We start from the raw sequence: 21124 nt of genomic DNA on the forward strand, positions 1-21124 counted from the left end.
TTCTTCACATTTCGGTGACCGCAGTAGGGTTAGTGTGGGTCTAGTTGCCAGAAGCCATTCCACAAGCTCGGGCCTCAGGCCTCCTGGCCCTTCAGCTCCAGACCCTCCCGGAGGGCCTCTGAGAGGGACCAGATTATCTTTTATTTTCTCCAGAATATTTCACGCGTATAACGTAACCTAGGTGTCCCCCACCCGCTCCAGGCAGACCTTCCCAGTGCCTGGTAAGGACAGAGGTTTCTCAACAACTTCTCTGGCTCAGGTCAGTTTGGGCTCGTCCGTCCCTGAGGGTGGAAGGAATTGCCCTGTGGTCGCTCCCGTCCCCTCAAGGCCCAGCGCCCCCCCCCACCCCCCACCCCCGTCCCCAAAGGCCCCACGTCCAGCCCTTGAAGCGCCCCCGAAGGCCCCTCTGAAGTCACCTGGTGACTCTGAAGGACTCCCAGGGTCCCCCCAAAGCCTTCGCTTGTCTCTAGATTCTAAATACAGCCCTTTAAATACAGTTCCTCATGTTGTGACCCAACCATAAAATCATTTTCGTTGCTACTTCGTAACTAATGTTGCTACTGTTATGAAGCGTAATGTAAATATCTGATATGCAGGATGGTCTTAGGCGACCCCTGTGAAAGGGTCGTTCCACCGCCAAAGGGGTCGCGACCCACAGGTTGAGAACCGCTGCTCTAGAAGGTTCCCGAGACTCCAGCCCAGAGGGAGGAGCGGCGCACAGGCTGCCCGAGACTTACCACCGAGGTCGCCGCCTCCCGGTCCCTCCGGGCGCGCCCGACCCTGGGCAGCCGGGCAGCTCCGTCGGTGCCCTCCCCGCCGCCGGAGGAGGTTTGAGCTCCTCCCAGCCAGGCCTGGCCCGGGGCTGCTGCGACTCCCACCTGCGTCCTCTGGGGCCCAACTGACCCCTCAAGGCGGCCCGCGGGCCAAGATGGGGGACGGGGTGGCTTCTCCCCTCAGCCGACGGCCCTGGGTCTGCATCGGGGGCAGTGACTGCTTGTAACGATGGGATTTTGCTCATTTTCAGGTTTCTCAGGGAGGGATAACATGAGTAAGCGGAAGAAGCTGCGGACCTCAGGTAGCTGGATATTCAAGTTGATCTCTTTATGGTCGTTTCTGCGCTTCGTAGGAATTTGGGCTTATTAATTGCGGAAATGCTGAAGTGACCACACCAAGCTCCTTTAAAAAAAATAATTTAATACCTGCTGGTTAAGAAAAGTATAAATGATGGAAGAGTGCCTCCAGTTGAAAGTGAAAGCTTTGTGGGCTTCCTCCAGCCTCTGGCGGGTTCTACGGCCGGGAGGGGGGGCAGGGCCCCGGCTTTGTGGCAGGGGTGCAACCCCCATGCAAGCCCACGCCAGAGACTGGTCCTGAACGGAGCGTGACGTGTCGCAAGGCCCTCTGGTGTGTGGCTACGTGCTTCACAGTCAGACCAAAAACCTGCGTTCCGCCCCACTCTGCTGCTCTGCGGGGCAGGTGACGTGCTGCACGCCTCACTTTCCCCCTTCTGCAAACGGGGTCATAGAGCGGCTCTCCTTTTCTTTAGAACAGTGATTCTCTGCCTGGTGCGGGGAGGCATTTGCCCTGCAGAGGAAGTTGGCGATGTCTAGAGACATTTTGGGTTTTCACAGTTGGTGTGTGTGGGAGGGGTGGTCCTGGCCTTTAGTGGGTCTAGGCCAGGATGCTGCTCAAAGTCATAGGATGTGCATGACAGCCCTCACAACACAGAGTGATCCAAGCTCAGATGTCAGTGGTGCTAAGGTAGAGAACCCTGCCTGAGAGCTCAGATGTGGATTAGTATAGTATTTGTTGTTTTGTTTTGTTATTCTTACAAAATATCCTTAGGATATTTTTTTCCATTGATTTTTAGAGAGAGTGGAAGGGAGTGAGCAGAGGGAGGGGGGAGAAACATTGATGTGAGAGGGGCACATCGATTGGTTGCCTCCCACACCTGCCCCTGACTGGGCTGGGGATCGAACCTGCAACCCAAGTACTGTCCTTGACCTGGAATTGAACCTACCACCCTTCAGTGCCAGGGCCGATGCTCTATCCACCGAGCCACACCGGCCAGGGCTGGATTAGTGTTTGTCATGCACCAAGAAGAGACCCTAGGTAGTACGCAAATATATGCTACTCTTATGATTGTCCTTCCAGACTTTATTCCCCTATGTTAACATCCAGCAAAACCACAGGCCACGGATCAATCATATAGTACAGCATTTAAAAAACAAACAAACAAAAATAAAAATAGGAAATGTCCTGGCCAGGTAACTCAGTTGATAGGAGTGTTGTCCCCTACACCAAAAAGTTGAGGGTTCAAATCCTGGTTGTGGTTTGATCCCCAAATCGAACTGGGCTGGTACAAGAGGCAACCAATGTTTCTCTCTCTTTCTCCCCCTCCCCCTTCCTCTCTCTCTAAAAATCAAAAACATATATCCTTAGGTGGGGATTTAAAAAAACAGGCCCTAGCCGGTTTTGCTCAGTAGATAGCGCATCAGCCTGAGGACTGAAGGGTCCTGGTTCGATTCCAGTCAAGGGCACATGCCCAGGTTGTGGGCTCGATCCCCACTGTGGAGCGTGCAGAAGGCAGCTAATCAATGATTCTCTCTCATCATTGATGTTTCTGTCTCTCCCTCTCCCTTCCTCTCTGAAATCAATAAAAATTTAAAACATTAAAAGAGCAAAAGAAAACAAACAGGAAATGAACCTGAGTACACTACTTCTTCCAAACTTTTCCTTCACATACAAAAATATAGTGTTTTTATTGGGAAAGTAGAGGCCCGGTGCACGGATTCGTGCACATTGAAAGGAAATTAATTAGAAGAAATATTTTAGAGGCTGGAGAGGGACCACGGGAGGGCTCCAGGGCATGTCCAGCCCATCTTGCCCAGTCCTGATCAACTGGGCCCCAGCAGCAAGCTAACCTACCTATCGGACGGAGTGTCTGCCCCCGGTGGTCAGTGCATGTCATAGTGACTGGTAGAACAGTCGAATGGTTGGACACTTAAAATATTAGGCTTTTATATATAGAGATAGCGTCATCGCACATTGATATGCAACCTTTTTAAAAATATATATTTTATTGATTTTTTAACAGAGGAAGGGAGAGGAATAGTTAGAAACATCGATGAGAGAGAAACATGGATCAGCTGCCTCCTGCACACCCCCAACTGGGGATGTGCCCGCAACCAAGGTACATGCCCTTGACCGGAATCGAACCTGGAACCCTTCAGTCCGCAGGCTGATGCTCTATCCACTGAGCCAAACCGGTTAGGGCCAACCTTTGTTTTTTACTTCATGGTATATTGGGACCATCTTCACTTGTCCATATACATATAAAATTTCCTCATTAGAAAAGAAACACAAGTATTACATAGCATAGTTTGATTTCCCTGTCTATTGTCTAAGGTAACTCAAATTTCTTAAAAGTTTAGCAATAACTTCTTTACTTAGTGCTTAATGAAGTTAGGGAGTAGCATTCATTTTTTCCCCTCAAAATGTGGGACCAAAAATAAATTATCAACAGATTGAAATATTTTGTGTAGAGATGAGCAATAGGCTGCTTGGGACATGAGAATTTCTCTGACCTCAGAGGGGGAAGCTGGGGACAGCCAAGCCCACCCACAGCAAGTCATTTGGGGCCTCTCTTGGCTGTGGACCCCCAGCTCATTGAACCCCGGGGCTGGCCCAGCTGTTTCTGTATGCCTTGGATGGGGTGGGGAGAGAGGAAGACAGTTCTGGCAGATGGTGAAAGAAGCCCTTTCCCTTCCAACATCTTTTTGGCCTTCGGGGTTGAAAACAAGGTTCTGCCTTAGTTTTTCTTATATTAGTCCTGTGGGAACAGATCACAGGAAGGAAATGAGAGGCTCTTCACTTCTGTTGATCTTTTTGCTTCTTATTTGGTATAAATGTCCATTAGATTAGCAAAGAAAGCTAGTGTTTGGGCATCTTAAAAAAAAAAAAAAAAAAAAAAAAACAAATAAATGAAGCTGCTGTATTTTGTGTTTTCTGGCAGACCACAAGGTAGGAATATGTTTGTGTAAGAAACTCATTGGAGCGTTGCTCTGGGTGCAGCATTGGGGTGGGCACCTGAGAAGAGGCAGATCAAGCACGAGATCAAAAGGTACAGCAGGCCAAAACTGGTTTGGCTCAGTGGATAGAGCATCGGCCTGCGGACTGAAGGGTCCTGGGTTCGATTCCGGTCAAGGGCATGTACCTGGGTTGCGGGCACTTCCCCAGTGGGGAGTGTGCAGGAGGCAGTTGATCGATGTTTCTCTCTCATCGATGTTTCTAACTCTCTATCTCTCTCCCTTCCTCTCTGTAAAAAATCAATAAAATATATTTAAAAAAAAAAAAAAAGGTACAGCAGACTTAGTGCCTCCCCTCCACACCTTCAAGGTCAAGTCAAGAAAAAAAAGAAAAATGCTTCTCATGGAGAGAGCTAATCAAATACACAGCAGTGGGTTATAGTTCTGAATGGGCACACACGAACCATAACAGAATTAGAAGAAATTATAGGAAAGTTGCTGTGGTCTAGTGGAGTGCACACAGTTGAATGAATGCTGAGGTGGACCCTAGCAATTGGCATTGGGAGAAAGGGGGGGCTTATTCAATGGGTTAATGTCAGTGGGTGTAAGGAGCTGAGGTTGGAAAGGGTCTACGTGACTGAACTCCAGGAAGATCAGGCCTATGTCTGATTTGTCCTTGTGTCTTCACTGCCTGGTCAGAAGCACGGTACACAGTAGGCACTCAATAAATGCCGAAGTACACTTAGGTGTGCAGACTTTGGAGCTGGATGCCTGGATCCCGCTCTGGATTCCTTGGCCTTCTGTACCTGTGCTTTCTCATGTGTAAAATGGGCATAACAACAGGACCCTACCTTGAAGTTTTATCATAACACACCCAAGTTCTTAGGACAGTGTCTGGCCTGGAGCTCACCAGAGTCAAACCTTATTATTTGTTCATTAAATAAATGATTCAGTTGAGCCCAAATTTGGGGACGTTTCACAAACCAGCAACAATTGGCGATTCATGTGTAAGGGAGTTTCCTTTATCCAACAAAGAGATGTTAATAAATACCTTTAGGCCCTAACTGGTTTAGCTCAGTGGATAGAGCATTGGCCCGTGGACTGAAGGATCCCAGTTTCGATTCCAGTCAAGGGCATGTACCTTGGTTGTGGGCTTAATCCCCAGTAGGGGCGTGCAGGAGGCAGCTAATCGATGTTTCTGTCTCATCAATGTTTCTCTCTATCCCTCTCCCTTTCTTTCTGTGAAAATTAATAAAATCTATATATTTTTAAAAGTACCTTTAAGCTCTAAATTGCTCTCAGTGACGGAGAAGGTATTGCAGAGATATAAGGAAATAAGTGGCAGCTGAGACATCAGTTCCTTACCACTTAATCACTCTGGGTCCAAGTTTTCCCAGGGTGGATATTTTCAGGCATCACAGAAAACTAGAGTGGTACACCATTTAGTTGTATCTGCGTTTCCTGGGAAGTGATGTGTATTTTCTACATGTTTATTCAATCATCTACCAAGTATTTATTGATCACTGATGGTGAACTAGATGCTCTTCTGGGCACTTGAGACTCAGCAGAGAGTGAGATAAACAAGGCCACTCCTTGCATGGAGCAAGTTGTAGTGGGCAAGACAGAAAGGACCCAGTACATTGATTCTTGCAGAAGAGCTTTGAAGTCAACAAAAACAGCATGGGCCTGACAGGGGATGCTCTATAGAAAAGTTAGGGAATGGCTCCTCTGCAGGGATGTTTGAGCCGAGACCAAAGGAGCCAGTACACACCTCTCACCACTTCCCCAGAAAAGCAGTCAGCTGGGTTTTGTCTTCTGTGGTTTAGAGCCAAATCAGGCCAACTCAGGATTCAGCCTCAATCATGACCAGTCCACAGGTAAAAAGCTTTGGAGTCCCATAGCCACATAAGCTCCTAGGCCCCACCTGGATAAGGTTCCGTCCCATCTCTCGCTTTCCAGGCAAGTGTCAGAGCAGTGGTTTCCTGCCCTTGGAACAAGCCTGCTCACACTGCAGCAGTGGCCTCGCCAGGTTTGGTTGTCAGCCATGGAAGTGCATGCTCCTGGCATCCTCTACCCCATTGTCTTCCTTTTCTCTAAACCAGGAGAAGGAATTTGTCCACCAAAACCCCCAAAGCACCCAAGGCTCGGAGACCCTGACGGGAATCCTCAGAGTTTCCAGTTTGGCCCTTTGGGTCACCCTGAAGAGTCAAAAGGCAGTTCAGGACCTGTTCCCTCTACAGAGCAGAGTGGGGAGGAATCAGGACAGGAGGCCTCCAGGTAGGTGGCTCAAAACAGACTCTTATTATCAGTATCTAGACTTACTCTGTCTCTGGAACCTCTGCTGGCACAATTCAAGCCCATTAGCATATCTTCATGCTTCTTCCTGTTCCACTTCCAAAGTTGAAATCATATGAAATTTTGGTTCCAGATTTTGGTCTTTTTTTTAAAAAGTATACATGTATATCTCCACAATTATTATAATACTAAAGGCCCGGTGCACGAAATTTTGTGCACTGTGGGGTTCCCTCAGCCCAGTCTGAGCCCTTTTGCAATCCGGGACCCCTCGCTCCTTACTGCCTGCCTGCATTGGAGGCGGGAGAGGCTCCCACCGCCGCTGCCACCACCACCACCACCACCACCACCACCGCCGGCCACTGCACTTGCCAGCTGTGAGCTGCTGCACTCACCAGCTATGAGCCCGGCTTCTGGCTGAGCAGCCGCTCCCACAGGCACTGACCACCAGGGGGAAGCTCCTGCGTTGAGCATCTGCCCCCTGGTGGTCAGTGTGCATCATAGTGACTGGTCATTCCACTGTTCTGTCGATTTGCATATTAAGGTTTTATTATATAGGATAAACGTAGTCTCACCAATGTTTTTTAAAAGATTTTATTTTTAGCCCTGGCCGCGTGGCTCAGTTGATTGGAGCATCGTCCCATTTGCCAACAAAAGTTGCAGGTTTGATTCCTGGTCAGAGCACATACCTAGGCTGCAGGTTCAATCCCGTCAGGGCATGTATGGGAGGCAACCGATTGATATTTCTCTGTCTCTCTCACTCTCTCTCTCTCTCTGTCAAATCAATAAAAAAACATATCCTCAGATAAGAATGTAAACAAAAAAATTTCAGAGCACTTTTTTTAAATTTCAGAGCACTTTGGTTTACAAAGATTTGAGAGGAAGACAGAAATTCCTCACACACCCCTTGCCTCACACATGCATAGCCTCCCCCATTATCACCATCACTCACCAGAATGGTACTTTTTATTTTTTTAGCCAAAGATGAACCTACACTGACATATCATCAACCAAAGTCTGTAGTTTACCTTAGTGTTCACTCTTGGTATACATCCTATGGGTTTGGACAAATGTATAAAGACATGTATCTACCACTATAGTATCATACAGAGTATTTTCACTGCCCTAAAAATCCCCTGTGCTCTGAGAGACTGTTCATCTCTCCCCCTGATCCTGGCAACCACTGGTCTTTTTTAAAATATATATATAATATATGTTTATTGATTTCAGAGAGAAAAGGAGAGGGAGAGAGAGAGAAAAAAACATCAATGATGAGAGAGAGTCATGGATCAGCTGTCTCCTGCACGCCCCCTACTGGGGATCGAGCCGCAACCTGGGCATATGCCCTTGACAGAATTGAACCCGGTACCCTTCAGTCCACAGGCCTACGTGCTATCCACTGAGCAAAACCGGCTAGGGCACCACTGGTCTTTTTACTTCTCCATAGTTTGCCTTTTACAGAATTTCATGTAGTTGGAATCATACAATATGTGGCCTTTCAAATTGGCTTCTTTCACTTAGTAATGTGCATTTAAGTTTCCTCTATGTCTTTTCATGGCTTGATAGCTCATTTATTTTATTTATTTTATCCTCACCAGAGGATATGTTTGTTGATTTGAGAGAGAGAGGAAGGGAGAGAGAGAAACATTGATTGGTTGCCTCCCATACATGCCCCTACTGGGGATCAAACCTGTAACCCAGATATGTGCCAGAACTGGGAATCGAGCCCAAAACCTTTTGGTGCATAGGACGACACTCCAACCAACTGACCCACTTGGCCAGGGCTCAGTTCTTTTTAGTGCTGAATAATATTCCATTTTCTGGTTGTACCATTTCATTTACGCACCGGAGGCCATCACGTTTTGGCAATTATGAATACTCCTGTTTCTTTTGGCACTGTGTTTCTCATATCTACAAATTCCCTTAGAATTTGCAGAGTTGGAGGCAGGAGTGCCAGTGCAAATGAGAATTCCTGGTCTTACCTGAGGAGCCGATTCCTGGGATTATAAGGGTGAAGTGCTGCCACAGCAGGCAGCTTCGATTCTAGATGTGGGACTCAACACCCTTCTTAGAGTCAAATGTTCCCCAGCACACTGCTCCCCTTCATCCCACCCTCTCTCAGCAAGAAGGTGCTCCAGGACCTCCCTTCTGGGAGACTGAGCACTGCTTTGCCCTTGGACTTCATTCTCTGTCCCACTAGGTGCACTAAAAGCCTTGGGTGATTTCAGAACCTCTTGTTTTGTCTTTCTCCACCCAGCTCTCTGGACAAGGAAGCTGGAGCTCCTTCCAGGAGCCTCTCGCAACCAGAAAAGGAGCCAATCCCCTTTCCTCCTTCCCAGGTGAGCCTGTTTTGTAGCTTTCCCTGTGAGCAAAAAGAAGCCGCCTCCCTTAGGCTGGAGCTCCTGCCTCTGTTCATCCTCGTGGCCAATGGGATGTTTGCCCTGGGGATAGAGGGCACAGGCCAGGTTTGAGACAAGAAGGAAACCGGTTTGGGCATTTGTTTGTTTTCTTAGACCGCATTCCTCCCTTATATTTATTGCTGCTTTGTTCTTGTTGTATCTGGTTCACAGAACTCAGACAGGAGGTTTGTCCCGCAGTTTGCAAAACCCAGGAAGGCAGTGACAAGACTAGCTGCTACGAGGGAAGAGGACCTCGGGAGTGGGGCCTTTAGCTCGGTAAGACCCTAAAATCAGCAGGCTGAGCCCCATAGATGGGCAGCTTCTTGGCCAAGCCTTGGCAGCTGAGCTTAACCTTGTTGTTGTTGTTTTATGGCAGTGGTTAGATCTGTACCTCTCCACACCCCATTTTCAGCACATTGCACTACAGATGTCTCTGGACTGCAGGTGCTATGCAAGCAGCTCCCATGCCTGTGAGAGGCACTCAGGACAGCTGTGCCCATATCAGAGTGCTGGAGGCAAGAGCCCTCTTGCCCACATTGCGTGAAAATTAGAAAACTCAGAAAGGCAATCCTGACCAGTTGCTGCTCAGTTGGTTGGAGTGTCATCCCAAACACCAAAAGATTGCAGGTTCAATTCCCAGTCAGGGCACATACCTAGTTTGTGGGTTCATCCCCTATCAGGGTGCATGCCATGCAGAAAGCAACTGATCATGTTTCCTCTCTTTCTCTCTCTCTCCCTCCCTCCCTTCTTCCCTCCCTCTGTAAAAATCAATAATCCTCCGGTGAGGATTAAAAAAGAAAACTCAGAAAGGCAGCCCATGTTCTGTCCCTGAACCCCTTTGCTTCTCAGTAGCTTTTGGGCAAGTTGGGGCTGTGGGGGGTCTCACAGTGTGCTCTCTTATCCTTGCCGCTGTGAGCTCCAGCGCTGACACTGTCTGGTAACACAGGCCCCAGAACAAGTGAGTGGTGGGAATGCCAGCAACTGTGTTTGTAATCAGCCTTAGTTGGGAACACCCTTGATATCTTTCAACTGGTGAATGGTTGAACAAACCATGGTCTGTCACCGTGAACACAACTCAGCAATAAAAAAAGGAGCAAAGTAGTGACACAGGCAACCACATGGATGGATCTGCAGAGCATTACATGGAGTAGGAATAGCCAATCCTGAAAGGTTATTTGCTATAGGGTTCCATTTACAGGACATTATTGAAATGACAAAGATCATAGACATGTAGGGTGGACTAGGGGTTGCCAGCAGTTGGAGATGGGGCAAGGGGAGGGACGAGGAGGTCACAACATGGGAGAGAGGTGTGTGTGGCTGCAAATGGCAGTACCAGGAATCTTTGTTTTGCAACTTTTCAATATCTTAACTCTCAGAGTGGATACACAGCCTCCACCAGTGAGAGAACCGTATAGAACTTAATACACATACACGAATGGGAGAGCCGAATAAGGTGGGGGACTTGATCAATTTCAACACCCTGGTTGTGATACTGTACTTTGGTTATATAAGATGTTACCCTTGGGGCAAACCGGGTGAGGAGCACAAAGGATCTTTTCACATTATTTCTCACAACTGCACAAGAATTTGCAATGATCTTACAAAAAGTTTAATTTTAAAAAAAAGTAGGGGTGATAGCTTTGCCATTGATGCCGAAAAGGCTGTATGTGACTCAGTGGTCTGGTGGCCGGTGGCTTCATTGAAGCCCTATAGACATGCTGTGACCTTCAGTGGTCTGACATTTGCAATGCAGACCCTCTCCTAGAAATATTTGCCCTACTGTGCAGGAAGGTTATTGAGAAGGTGTCTTCCCCCCCAGCACTGATAACTACAAAAGAAGTGGGGGAGCAGCTGCTCTCTGTAGGCATCCTGGATGCAAACCTCAGTCCCTAGGTATTGAATTTATTTGCAGTTCAATTTGAAGGGAGAGATGATGGCATGGGGGTGAAAGGAAGGGAGATATTGAGTTGACTCCATTGTTAGGGGCTGAATAGCTTGAAGGATGGAGTTGCTGCTGGTTGAGACAGGGAGACTCTGAGGGGATGCCCAGGAGCTGGTGTTGGTTATGTCACACTGGAGGTGACCAGGAAATGCCAGGTGGGAATGTCAGATACATGCGTCTACAATCAGGGGCGATCTGGGCTGCAGCGACTCCACAGGTTTAGGCTTGAGCACCTAGAAGGATCGAGCTGCCATCTACCTAAGGATGGTACTCCATCTGTGTCCCAGCTGGAACCATACTCTCTCTGAGCCTGCTCTGGCCATCTCCCACCTTTTAAACAGTTTATCTTGAAATGATTAGAGATTTATAGGAAGTTGCAAAAAACAGTATGGACCCATTGATGGATGAATGAATGGGATAAACAGAATGTTGCATATCCACTCAGTGGAATATTATTCACCATTACAAAGGAAGGATATACTGCTGCATGCTACAACACAGATGAACCTGGGGACATTATGCTAACAAAATAAGCCAGTCACAAAGCAACAAGTGGCATACAATTCCCCTTACATAAGGTCCCTAGATTCGTCAAACTTCTAACGACAGTAGTGTGGAGGTCATGAGGGGCTGGAGAGAGGGGGGATGGGGACTTAGTGTTTAATGGGGATAGAGCTTCAGTTGTACAAGGTGCAGAGTTCTGGGGATGGGTGATGATGATGGTTGCATGCGAGTGTGAATTTACTTAATGCCACTGAACTGTGCACTTAAAAATGGTTAAGATAGTGCCCTAGCTGGTTTTGCACAGTGGCTAGAGCATTGACCCACTGACTGAAGGGTCCTGGGTTCAATTCCGGTCAAGGGCACATACCTCGGTTGCAGGCTTGATCCCCAGCCCTGATCGGGGCTCATGTGGGAGGCAACCAATTGATGTGTCTCTCTAATATTGATGTTTCTCTCTCTCTGTCTCTCCCCCTCTCTTCCACTCTCTAAAAATCAATGGAAAAATATCCTCAGGTGATGATTAACAACAACAAAAAATGGTTAAGATGGTGAATCTTACATTGTGTGCATCATACTACAATTTAACAACAAAACAGCACAGAGAAGTCCTGTATTTCCTCCCCTAGTTTTGCAAGTGGTGACTCTTACATAAGTATGGTTTCATCTCCAGTCCAGGCAATTGACATTAGTGTCATCCACAGACCCCCTTGAGTTTTACTAGTATATCCTTGATCTCCACATGCCTGGTGGGAGAAGGGGATGTGGGAAGGATTCCTGGGCTTCCGGTTACCCTCCCGCCTCTGGCACAAAGCTCTGCCCTGTACTAGTAAGTAGTCCCCCCTTTTCCGTGCTTTCACTGTCCATGGTTTTAGTTAACCTGTGGTCAACCACTTCCAAAAAAATATTAAATAGAAAATACAGAAATAAACAATTCATAAGTTTTAAATTGCATGCCGTCCTCAGTAATGTGATGAAATCTCACACCGTCCTGCCTGGGACATGAATCGTCCCTTTGTCCAGTGGCTCCACCCTACATATGCTCCCTTCCCATCAGTCACTTAGCAGCCGTTTGCGTTATCAGATTGACTGCTGTGGTATCACAGTGTTTGTATTCAAGTAACCTTTATTTTACTCAGTAATGGCCTCAAAGCCATTCATATAACTTTTATTACAGTGTACTGTTATAATTGTCCTATTTTATCATTAATTATTGTTGTTAATCTCTTATGGTGCCTAATTTGAAATATAACTTTATCATAGGCATGTATTTATAGGAAAAAACATAGTATATACAGGGTTCAGTACTATCTGCAGTTTCAGGCATCCACTAGGGGTCTTGGAACGCATCCCCCATGGATAAGACGGAATTACTGTACTGATCCCTTCAGTGGTCTGCACAGCGTCTGAGACTTTGTACAAGGGCAGTAACAACTAGAAAAATCTTCAGAGTGGTTGGTTATTGAAGGCCTGAGGCTGAGCCTTTCTCTCTACACAGGAGACACCACCAGAGCCCAGTGCCCAGCAGGCAGGAAGCCAGCCATGGCAGGAGTCCCCAGAGCTCACTATCTTGGAGGCCTGGGAGCCAGGAGACCAGACGCAAACAGATGGCACCCACTCCGAGCAGAGTGTCCAAAGCGCTGTAACACCTGTGTCCAGCAGGGGGGATTCTCAGCCTGAGGTCTCCAATGACATTTCTTCAGAATGGGGGATGGTGCCCTTGGTTTCAGAGAGTGCCAGCCAGGACTGTCTATTGAAACAAGGGACCAATTTGCCAGATGCTGGAAGCACAGAGTGGGTTTGGATTCCAGGTGATCTCAGCCAGAAAGGGCATCTGCCAAGCAGTGGTGCTGAGGAGAAGGAGCCAGACCAAGGAGTCCCACAGGAGGAAGGTGGCCAAGGGGGAACAGGGACTGACCAGGAGAAAGAAGACAGCGTCCTAGGCCTGGTCACTCAGGGCTCAGAGCCAGGATCTGCAGCCCAGGCCCCACCTGACCCCCTGCAGATACTCGGCAGGGTTGGCAAGGAAGCAGGAGGGAGCTGTAGCAGCCCCAGACACTCCTCCCTTAGGATCAGTGTCTTCACAGATGTGGTCACAGACCCCACCAAGTCAGAACAGAGGGCTCTGGAGTTGACGGGGCCAGATGAGAAAGCTAACACCCAGGCACCTGCCTCTCCCAGCGGGAAGGCCCCTGATGGAGGCCATAGCGGGGCCCTGCTCACAGGCCCGCCTCTCGCTGGGGAGACCACAGAAAGCAGAGGAGAGGAAGGGTGGGAGGCCGACCCCCCTGGTGATGTCTCCAGGGGCCCTGCAGCCTCCCTGGTTCTGGCTCATGAGACCCAAGAGCCCTCAGTAGGTACTGGATGTTCCAGTCCTGTAGCCTCGGAAATTGACCCAGTTGTTGGTCAAACACAGGTACCAGACCTGGATCAAGAAGGGCTGGGAGGTGTGTGTGCGTTGTCTTTGTTGTCACAGCCCTCAGGTGAAAAGGCAGCCGAATTAGGTAGCCAGAGCCATGAACAAGACTTTGGGGGGTTCAGTCCGTCTCTTGGAGCCTCTGTTCCACCATTGCACAGAGAAACAGCGGTTGGTCCTCCCCCGGATGCCAGGGCCCACCAGGGCAGCCCAGATGCCCCTGCAGGCCTGGCAGGCCAGCCCAAGCATCCTGACCCTGCAGACCAGGCCGCCTTGGAACTCGACTTCCTGCCAGACAGCCAGATACAGGATGCCCTGGAAGCCCTCAACTTTGAAGCCCCACCTGAGCAGGTAAGAGCTTCCTTAAGTTACAGCCAGACCATCCCAGAACAGGTGCCAGTGTCCACAGGCTCTCATCCAAACCACCCAATGGTGGGGGAAGATGGGGCGTGTGGTAGTCTGTTTCTATGGCAGACGAGTCTAGGGGGTCTGAGTTGCAACTTCAGTGGATGTGTGGAGTCTGTGATTTTCCAGAAAGAAAGACCTGCTTTTCCATGAGGGGCCTGTGCCAAACATATGTATGGAATTTTGATTTTATGCTGGGGGCCGCCTGCGTGACAGGCAGTGGGAAAGCTGCCCAATGAGCCTCTGCCAGCCCTGGCGTTCACCTGTCAGGGCAGGTGGCAGCCTTGCTTGAGCCCTGCTCCCAGAGTAGGCTCCATGTCCCTGGCTGGTGGCACACCTGAGCCTGGGCTAAGTGCTTTGCAGTGGTGCTCTGAGAGGTAGGTGGTTCTCGGTTCTCTTTCCACACACTGGGTTGGGCACCTGCCAGAGGTGACACAGCCAGGAGGGGAGGAGGCTGAGTCTGCATCCAGATTATCCTGATTCTACACCTATGCCTCAGCCACCCCATCCCAGAATGTGGAGTCCAACTCCCTTTACAAACGATGGCCTGTTTTTTCAGCTGTTCCTGTTAAGATATTTTCCCCAAAAAATGTATTCAATACATGCTTGTCAAGAGCCTGCATGGTCCCTGCTCCCCTGAGGTTTTCAGTAGCACTGTTCCCGCCTACCTCTCCCAGAGTGAGCATTTTTTAAAAATATATATTTTTATTGATTGCAGAGAGGAAGGGAGAGGGACGGAGAGAGAGATAGAGACAGAAACATCAATGATGAGAGAAAATCATTGATTGGCTGCCTTCTGCACGCCCCCCACTGGGGATCGAGCCTGCCCCTGACCAGAATCGCCCCTGACTGGAATTGAACCTGGGACCCTTCAGTCCACAGGCCGACACTCTATCCACTGAGCCAAACCAGCTAGGGCCAGAGTGAGCATTTTTGTACCCTTTCATTTTGGAACTTAAAGCGTCTGCATGTGACACAGCTCCCAAACAAGCACAGGATCTCATCGGGTGCCCAGCTGAAGAAAGCCAGCCATTCTGAGGGCGGAGGGAGCGTGACTGGGTTGAGCGAAGGTGGTCTCCACTGCATTTTGGCCCTCCACAGTCTCACCTGTGAGGTGATTTCAGACCTGGCCCTCCCTGGGCTGTCCGGGCCCTGGCTCCTCCTGCACCTGTCTCATGATCACCAGATGAGCAAGATCATGGAAAGTAGGTCACAGTGCAGAGTTAGAACACGATCTCCTGGGAACAGCTGAAATTTTAGAATTGGGGCCTTGTTTCTTGAAAAGTGCAAACTCCTCACTGGGAAGGAAATGCCGTCTAAGTTACTCCCAGTCTCTGGCCTCTTGGGCAGTGGCTAAGGGAGAAAGCTGGGGAAGCAGTTGGGATATTTGGTGGCAGCCAGCAGGCAAAAGAGCGAGCCCTTCCGGACAGGCTGCCAGTGACTGTGCACTTGGGAGTCAGCAGTGGGGGGGCCCTGGGCAGACAGCCAGGTGGTCAGACCTGACAGATGCCCCAGGGGAGTAGGCGCTGCCTTGACAAGGCTGCCAACGCCCAGACGAGTTTCGTTTAGATATTAGGCGTTCCTGAACAAGTTGGGGTGACCCTGGCACAAGCAAATTCTCATGGGAAGATTCTGATAGCCCTTGGCAGGAAGGCCAGGTGGGCAGGGACACTTAGGTGCAGCACAGATGGCTGGAGGGCAGCCTCCCAGGCACGGTGGTGGGTGCCGCGTCAGGTGAAGCCACTCAGAGACTCAGAGGTTACACAGCGGTGACTGACCGGCTTCAAACCCAGGTCCCCTCACAGGAAACTGGTGTTTTCTTCTACAACAGCTCCCTTGGGACATGATACTCACCCCAGAGCTGTGGAGCCTCCATACACCGCTGCATCAAAGGAGCATCAAAGCTGAGTCCCAGGTCCCTTTCAGGGGCCTACAGCTCTGACCCTGGCATGTTCAGAAACACTTTCGTTGTGACCGACATTTACACAATCCTGGTGGGCGAGAGAATATTCCCATGGCCAGGAACAGTGCAGTGAGTTGGGTGAATATGTGGTCTTTTAAGTGAGAGTTGCCTGCATGAAATAGCCAGATGCTGGGAGACACTGTATTATTGTCTGCAGCAGAGACCCCAGCTGGCACTGCTGGCATTCAGGGCCAGCTCGTTCTGGTGGTGGGGACTGTCCTGTGCACTGTAGCATGTTGAGTAGCATCTCTGGCCTCCACCCAGATGCCAGTAGCACCTTCTTCCCCAGTCATGACAACCAAGAATGTCCCCAGACATTGTGAAGTGTCTCCTGGGGATGGAGTCATCCCCAGGTGAGAACCACTGGCTGCAGGCAGTTTTTCAGGTACTTCTTTGCTAGTGTAGCTCAATCCTTCACCCTGTCCCCACTCCATCAGGGAAGAGGATGTCCCTAGAACAGGCCCCTTTCCAACCCCAAGACTTCGGTCTCCTTAAAAGAGGCTCTGGGCTAAGCTGCTGCCCCCACCCCCACCCCCGGCCTCTTTCCTCTTTCCATGGGACACATGTCACCTTGTGATTGAGCCTGACATTTTCCACAAAAATTAAAACACTGTCGATATTAGAGACTTAAGCTTCTCCGGGTTATTTGGCTCTCTCCCCTATTAATTATGAATTTTTCCTTTGCAATAGATTTGCAAGATCTTTTCCTGACATAAAATGTGTGGCTTATCTGGCTGACCTCTTCCCTTCAACACTGATGCTCACCTTGCTACAGTCACTGCACCCAGGGGTCCTCCCTGTGCCTTTCTAGGTACTGCAGGATGCACAGAGAATGTGTGGATGGAGCCCCCAAGGCATAGGGCAGCTTGTTGGAAGGTGCAGGCCCAGGAGAGGACAGCAGGTCAGGCCCGTGGTTCCCTGTCTGCTCTCTTTCTGAGGGGTGATGGCAAGAGCAGCCCAGCTGGTGGCCCCCAGGTCTAACCACTTTTCCTCCAGGAGTTCCAGCCTCGGTGTTCCTGCCGTGGCCCAGGGGCACAGACGTTTCCTGTGTGACTTTCCTTTCCTTTCCTGTGCAGGGTAACTGTTCACACGTGCTCTCTTTCCAGTTTCCTGCAGGGAGCGGGGTGGGCCCTTGCTGGCCTGGCACCAGCCTGAGTACTGAAGGAGGCCCCCTCATCGAGTCTCAGCCAAGGTAGGCCAGGTGGGAGGCCACCCCAGGACCCTCATCTAGGGGGGGGGGGGTCTTCCCTTTAGAGAGGGAGTGTCACTGCTTTCCTGGCACTGAGCTGCCATGAGCTCCACCCCCCGCCCCAGCCCTGTGAGCTCCCATTTTGCTGATGAGGGGGCCTGGCTCTCCCTCACTGGGCCTCGCTTTCCTCAATCCAGTAAGGGAGCTGAGTTCTGTCCTTCAAACTGCGTGTCCCCGGCTCCCTGCAGGTGGAAAACTGGTCACCAGTCATCTGCACCCAAACAAGCATCTCTCCCCGGGACCCCTGGTGGTGCCCCTGGTTCTGTGGGTTGTTTGAATTCAGTGTGTGCATTTTTCTGGAGAAAAGGTCTAGAACTTTCCCTGAATCTCCTCAGAGTGAAACGGCTAAGAACCTTGACCGGGCCGATCTTGGGCGGTCCCAGTTCTGGCCCAGGGTCTGACCTGGCTTGTCTCCTCACTTCCCACTTGGCTCTGTGCCCCAGGCAGGCCACTGGGTGCACTGTCCCTCCACCTGAGGAGTGTGCGTGTGGGACGAGGGTGTCCTCTCCCCTACTCCAGAGGCTCTCACAGTCCGTCACCTCCCTCCAGTCCTTTCTCCCGCCCTGCCTGCCGGGGCGAGCACTGGGTGGCCAGCCTCTCCTGTTACAGGCCTCTCTGCAGAGGCGGTGCCTTCTCAATTATTTATGGCCAAGCTTCTGTTTCTGTCTAGCAAGTGTGGAGGAGGGACTAGGGGTGCAACCCTGGGTGAGTTTTTCTTTCCCGCCTCCTCCTCCTCCAGGGATAAGGTAGCATGTTTTTGCCTTCTTCCCTTGCATAAGCTTTGTCACTAGTACCTGTTGTACTAGTGACACACACACACACACACACACACACACACCCTGCACAAGTACCAGAGGCCATTCAGTCAAAATGGCCCCACCATTGTTTGAGCAAAGAGGAGGGGGAATCGCGTCTGAGTCTGATGTCCTTGCTGGGCAACGTGACCCCACATGGACATCTGGAAGGCCCCCAGGGCAGGGCCTGCAGTCATGGCCCATGGTGAGTAAGACACAAAAGAAGCTAAGGCCAAGGTCAGCCAGCCATCTTGGGTGACAGCAGCAGGTGGAGCAGAACAGAGATCCTGTAGTGAAAGACCAGGAGGTGCTGCCATGCCAGGGTCTGGTGTGATTTGGGGAAAGCTGCTGACTGGAGGTCAGGAGGACGACCCTCTGCCAGCACCCGCAGGCCACATGTTAGATACAGTGGGTGCTGTGGCACATCCACCGCCCCCATAGAGGTTAACACCATCAAGTGCCGGCTGTTCTGGGCACTGGGCACTGGGCAGCGTGGGACAGGACAAAACATGAAGCCACCATCTACTGCACATTGGATGGGGCAGGCAGGGTGAGAGAGAGACAAGCAAATTAGATAAGCAGATGGCAGAGTGTTAGGGAGAAAAAGTCAGTGGGGAAGAGGTTAAAATTTTAACTCAGTGATCAGAAAAGTATTTCCCCAATTCCCCTCAAGAAGGAGACATTTGGGAGAGAACATTCCAGAGCCCTAAGAGGTACTCAGGGAAAGGCCAGGAATTCATCTTGTGGCTGGAGGGAAGGCAGGAACGAGAGGGAGGGGATGGGGGCTGGAGGGGCCAGCAGATGGTGCAGTGACCATTTTCACAGCCCTTCACCCCATACTGCATGGGAGACAAGCTGTAGGCGCAGGAGCTGGGGGTCTGGGGAGACTGGTGGGGAGAGGTGGCTGGATTCTGGGTGTGCTTTTGGCAATCGATCCAGCTGGGTTGGCCATCAGAGCTCTGCCCGCAGTAGCTTAATATCTGGGAAAGCAGACAGCTGAAGGCCCAGCGAAAGCCCCCCAGAATGGTGTTTGGTGGAGCTGCCTGCTGAGGTCAGGCCTCTTATCTTCCTTTCCCTACAGTACCCACAAGGGGATCAAGCCCCGTGAAGCCACCAGGATGGAGGACGCAACCGGTACCATGCGCGGCCTCATTATTGAACTCTCCAACCTGAAGTAAGAGGGGATGGATAGGACAGGCAGTGGGATGGGAAAACCAGTGTGGCAGCAAGAAGGAGGCACCCTATAGCCGCCCAGACCTCCCATCAAAGGGCCTCCAAAAAGTGTCACTCCTCCTGGGCTCTCACCTATTACGTCATAGATTCATCCTTTACAGACTTGTTAGGTTCTAGAGAGGGCCTGGGACAGTCAGTGGTCCACTCTGTAAGAGGTTGATTCTGATTGTGCATGTGTGTCTGAGAGTGTGTGAGCCTCTGTGAGAATGTGCAAGCAGGAGTGTGGGTGTGTCCTGCTCTGCCTCATAGTCAAGCCAGCATATTCCTGCAGCCGGCTGATCATGAATGCCCACCGGGACCTGGAAGCATTCAAGCGCCTCAACTACCGGAAGGCAAAGCCTGCAGGGAAAGCCCCCATGCCCTACACATCAAAGGGGGCTGGGGCTCTCCCTCGAGGGGAGCAACCCTGGCGGGATTTGTAGATGCTTCCGAATGGGGAAGCTGGGGGACTGTGTGCAGGGCTTACCCCTCCCATGGGTGTATGTTTTGTTCAAACCCTGGCCCCAGAAGTGCCTGATGTTCCTGCCACAGAGCTGTCAACAATCCCCCTGCAGACCCCGGGAAGCCTTCAGTCCCTGATGTTGCCCCTGGTACTTTGTTACCCCTGGTACTTTGTTATCCCCAAGATGCTCCAGCGGGTCCTAGTGGGCCCCAGAAACTGCCCTTTAGCCGACCTGGAAGTCAGCCTCCCTGGGAAACCCTGGAGGCCCCACTGGAGTCCACAGCAGCCCTCTGGAGTCTGTATGGGGAGGGAACCTGCTCCCCAAGAGGCTGAGGCTGCAGGGGGAAGTGGAGGCGGGCTGGGGCCCCAGGAGCAGGGCAGGGCCCAGAGCCACCCAGATGTTTATCTGGGTTTGCAAATTTTGGCTCCTTAGCTGAGGTTATGGCAGGTTCAGAATTTGTTTCTTTCCTGGAGGAAAAAGGGCCCCCTTTGTTGGTTGTGCGTTTGTCTCTCTCTGGATTTCCATTTTATTTATTTTGGAAAGAGCACTAATAAATGATTCCCTAGCAAGGCCCCGGACCTGCTGTTTGAAGGTTAAAGCCTTTGGGTTCCTTGATATTCGGCCCACAAACCTAACTACCTCTTTCCCCTTTTGCTTCTCATCCTCCCTAGGAGGGCAAGTAGGGCTATTGCTGGGACATAGGTCAGGGTGTCCGCACGAGCTCCCAAGTGTGTGGGATTCCCTGGGAGCGGGTGGCTGTGTGGGCCCATTGAGGCACCCACGCCAGCACCTGTGAGGCAGTGAGCCCACAGGACTCACCTGGAGAGGTGTTTTTTTTCCCGTGCTCAGTGGCCCTGTCTGTTCTCCATGAGACAAGCTGCTTTGAAGCCCCAGACCGGAAGGAGGCAGTCCTGGGGGGTTGTTATTAAGACAGGATGTCAAGGAGGGGTCACTGCACACCTCATCCCCCACAAGCCTGACCACAGCCCCCAAGGTAGCATCAGAAGCAGCCCCAGACACTGCCATCAAACCCATTTCTCAGAAAAAAAAGCTATTTCTATTAAATTGGTCACCACCAGGTGGACCAGACCTGTCCCTTTATTAGTGGCTCTGCCAGTGACTCCCTCACCCAGACTCCTAGGGCCATGGCAGAGCACCCCTCCCACTGCCTACACCCTCGGAGACTATTCAGGAGGGGAGCAAGTCAGATCAGGGTCCCCTTTCACCTCTCCTTCCTTGACCCCGCCAGGACATGCCAGTTTGTCCAGTGTGTCCAAACCCTAGGAGCTCTGCCCTTGGCAGTACGCAGCAGCTGGCAGTGCCTGGGATGTTGTGTCCCTAATTCAATTTGAAGACCCTTTGGACTGCTCTCTGTGGTGTTTTTGGCCTCCATTCTCCCCCTCCAAGCCTAGGCAGCAGGCTGTCTTCAAGGGCAGGCTCCCACCCCAGACTCTCCTTCTGG

The 21124-nt window shown here is 50.8% G+C and overlaps 1 protein-coding gene across 1 annotated transcript; it reads left to right on the forward strand.

Moving 5' to 3' along the window:
- The first annotated feature begins 44 nt into the window (after positions 1-44).
- On the forward strand, positions 45-20232 carry BRME1 (break repair meiotic recombinase recruitment factor 1). Its single transcript, XM_036302807.1, has 9 exons — positions 45-259; positions 1025-1075; positions 6128-6302; positions 8575-8656; positions 8888-8992; positions 12658-13926; positions 17050-17135; positions 19068-19160; positions 19491-20232. Exons 2-9 carry the CDS (start codon positions 1045-1047, stop codon positions 19639-19641), a joined length of 1992 nt encoding a protein of 663 aa, XP_036158700.1. The 5' UTR covers positions 45-259; positions 1025-1044; the 3' UTR covers positions 19642-20232.
- The last annotated feature ends 892 nt before the right edge of the window (positions 20233-21124 follow it).

This window comes from Myotis myotis, unplaced genomic scaffold, assembly GCF_014108235.1.
Source record: "Myotis myotis isolate mMyoMyo1 unplaced genomic scaffold, mMyoMyo1.p scaffold_m19_p_33, whole genome shotgun sequence".
Lineage (NCBI taxonomy): Eukaryota > Metazoa > Chordata > Mammalia > Chiroptera > Vespertilionidae > Myotis > Myotis myotis.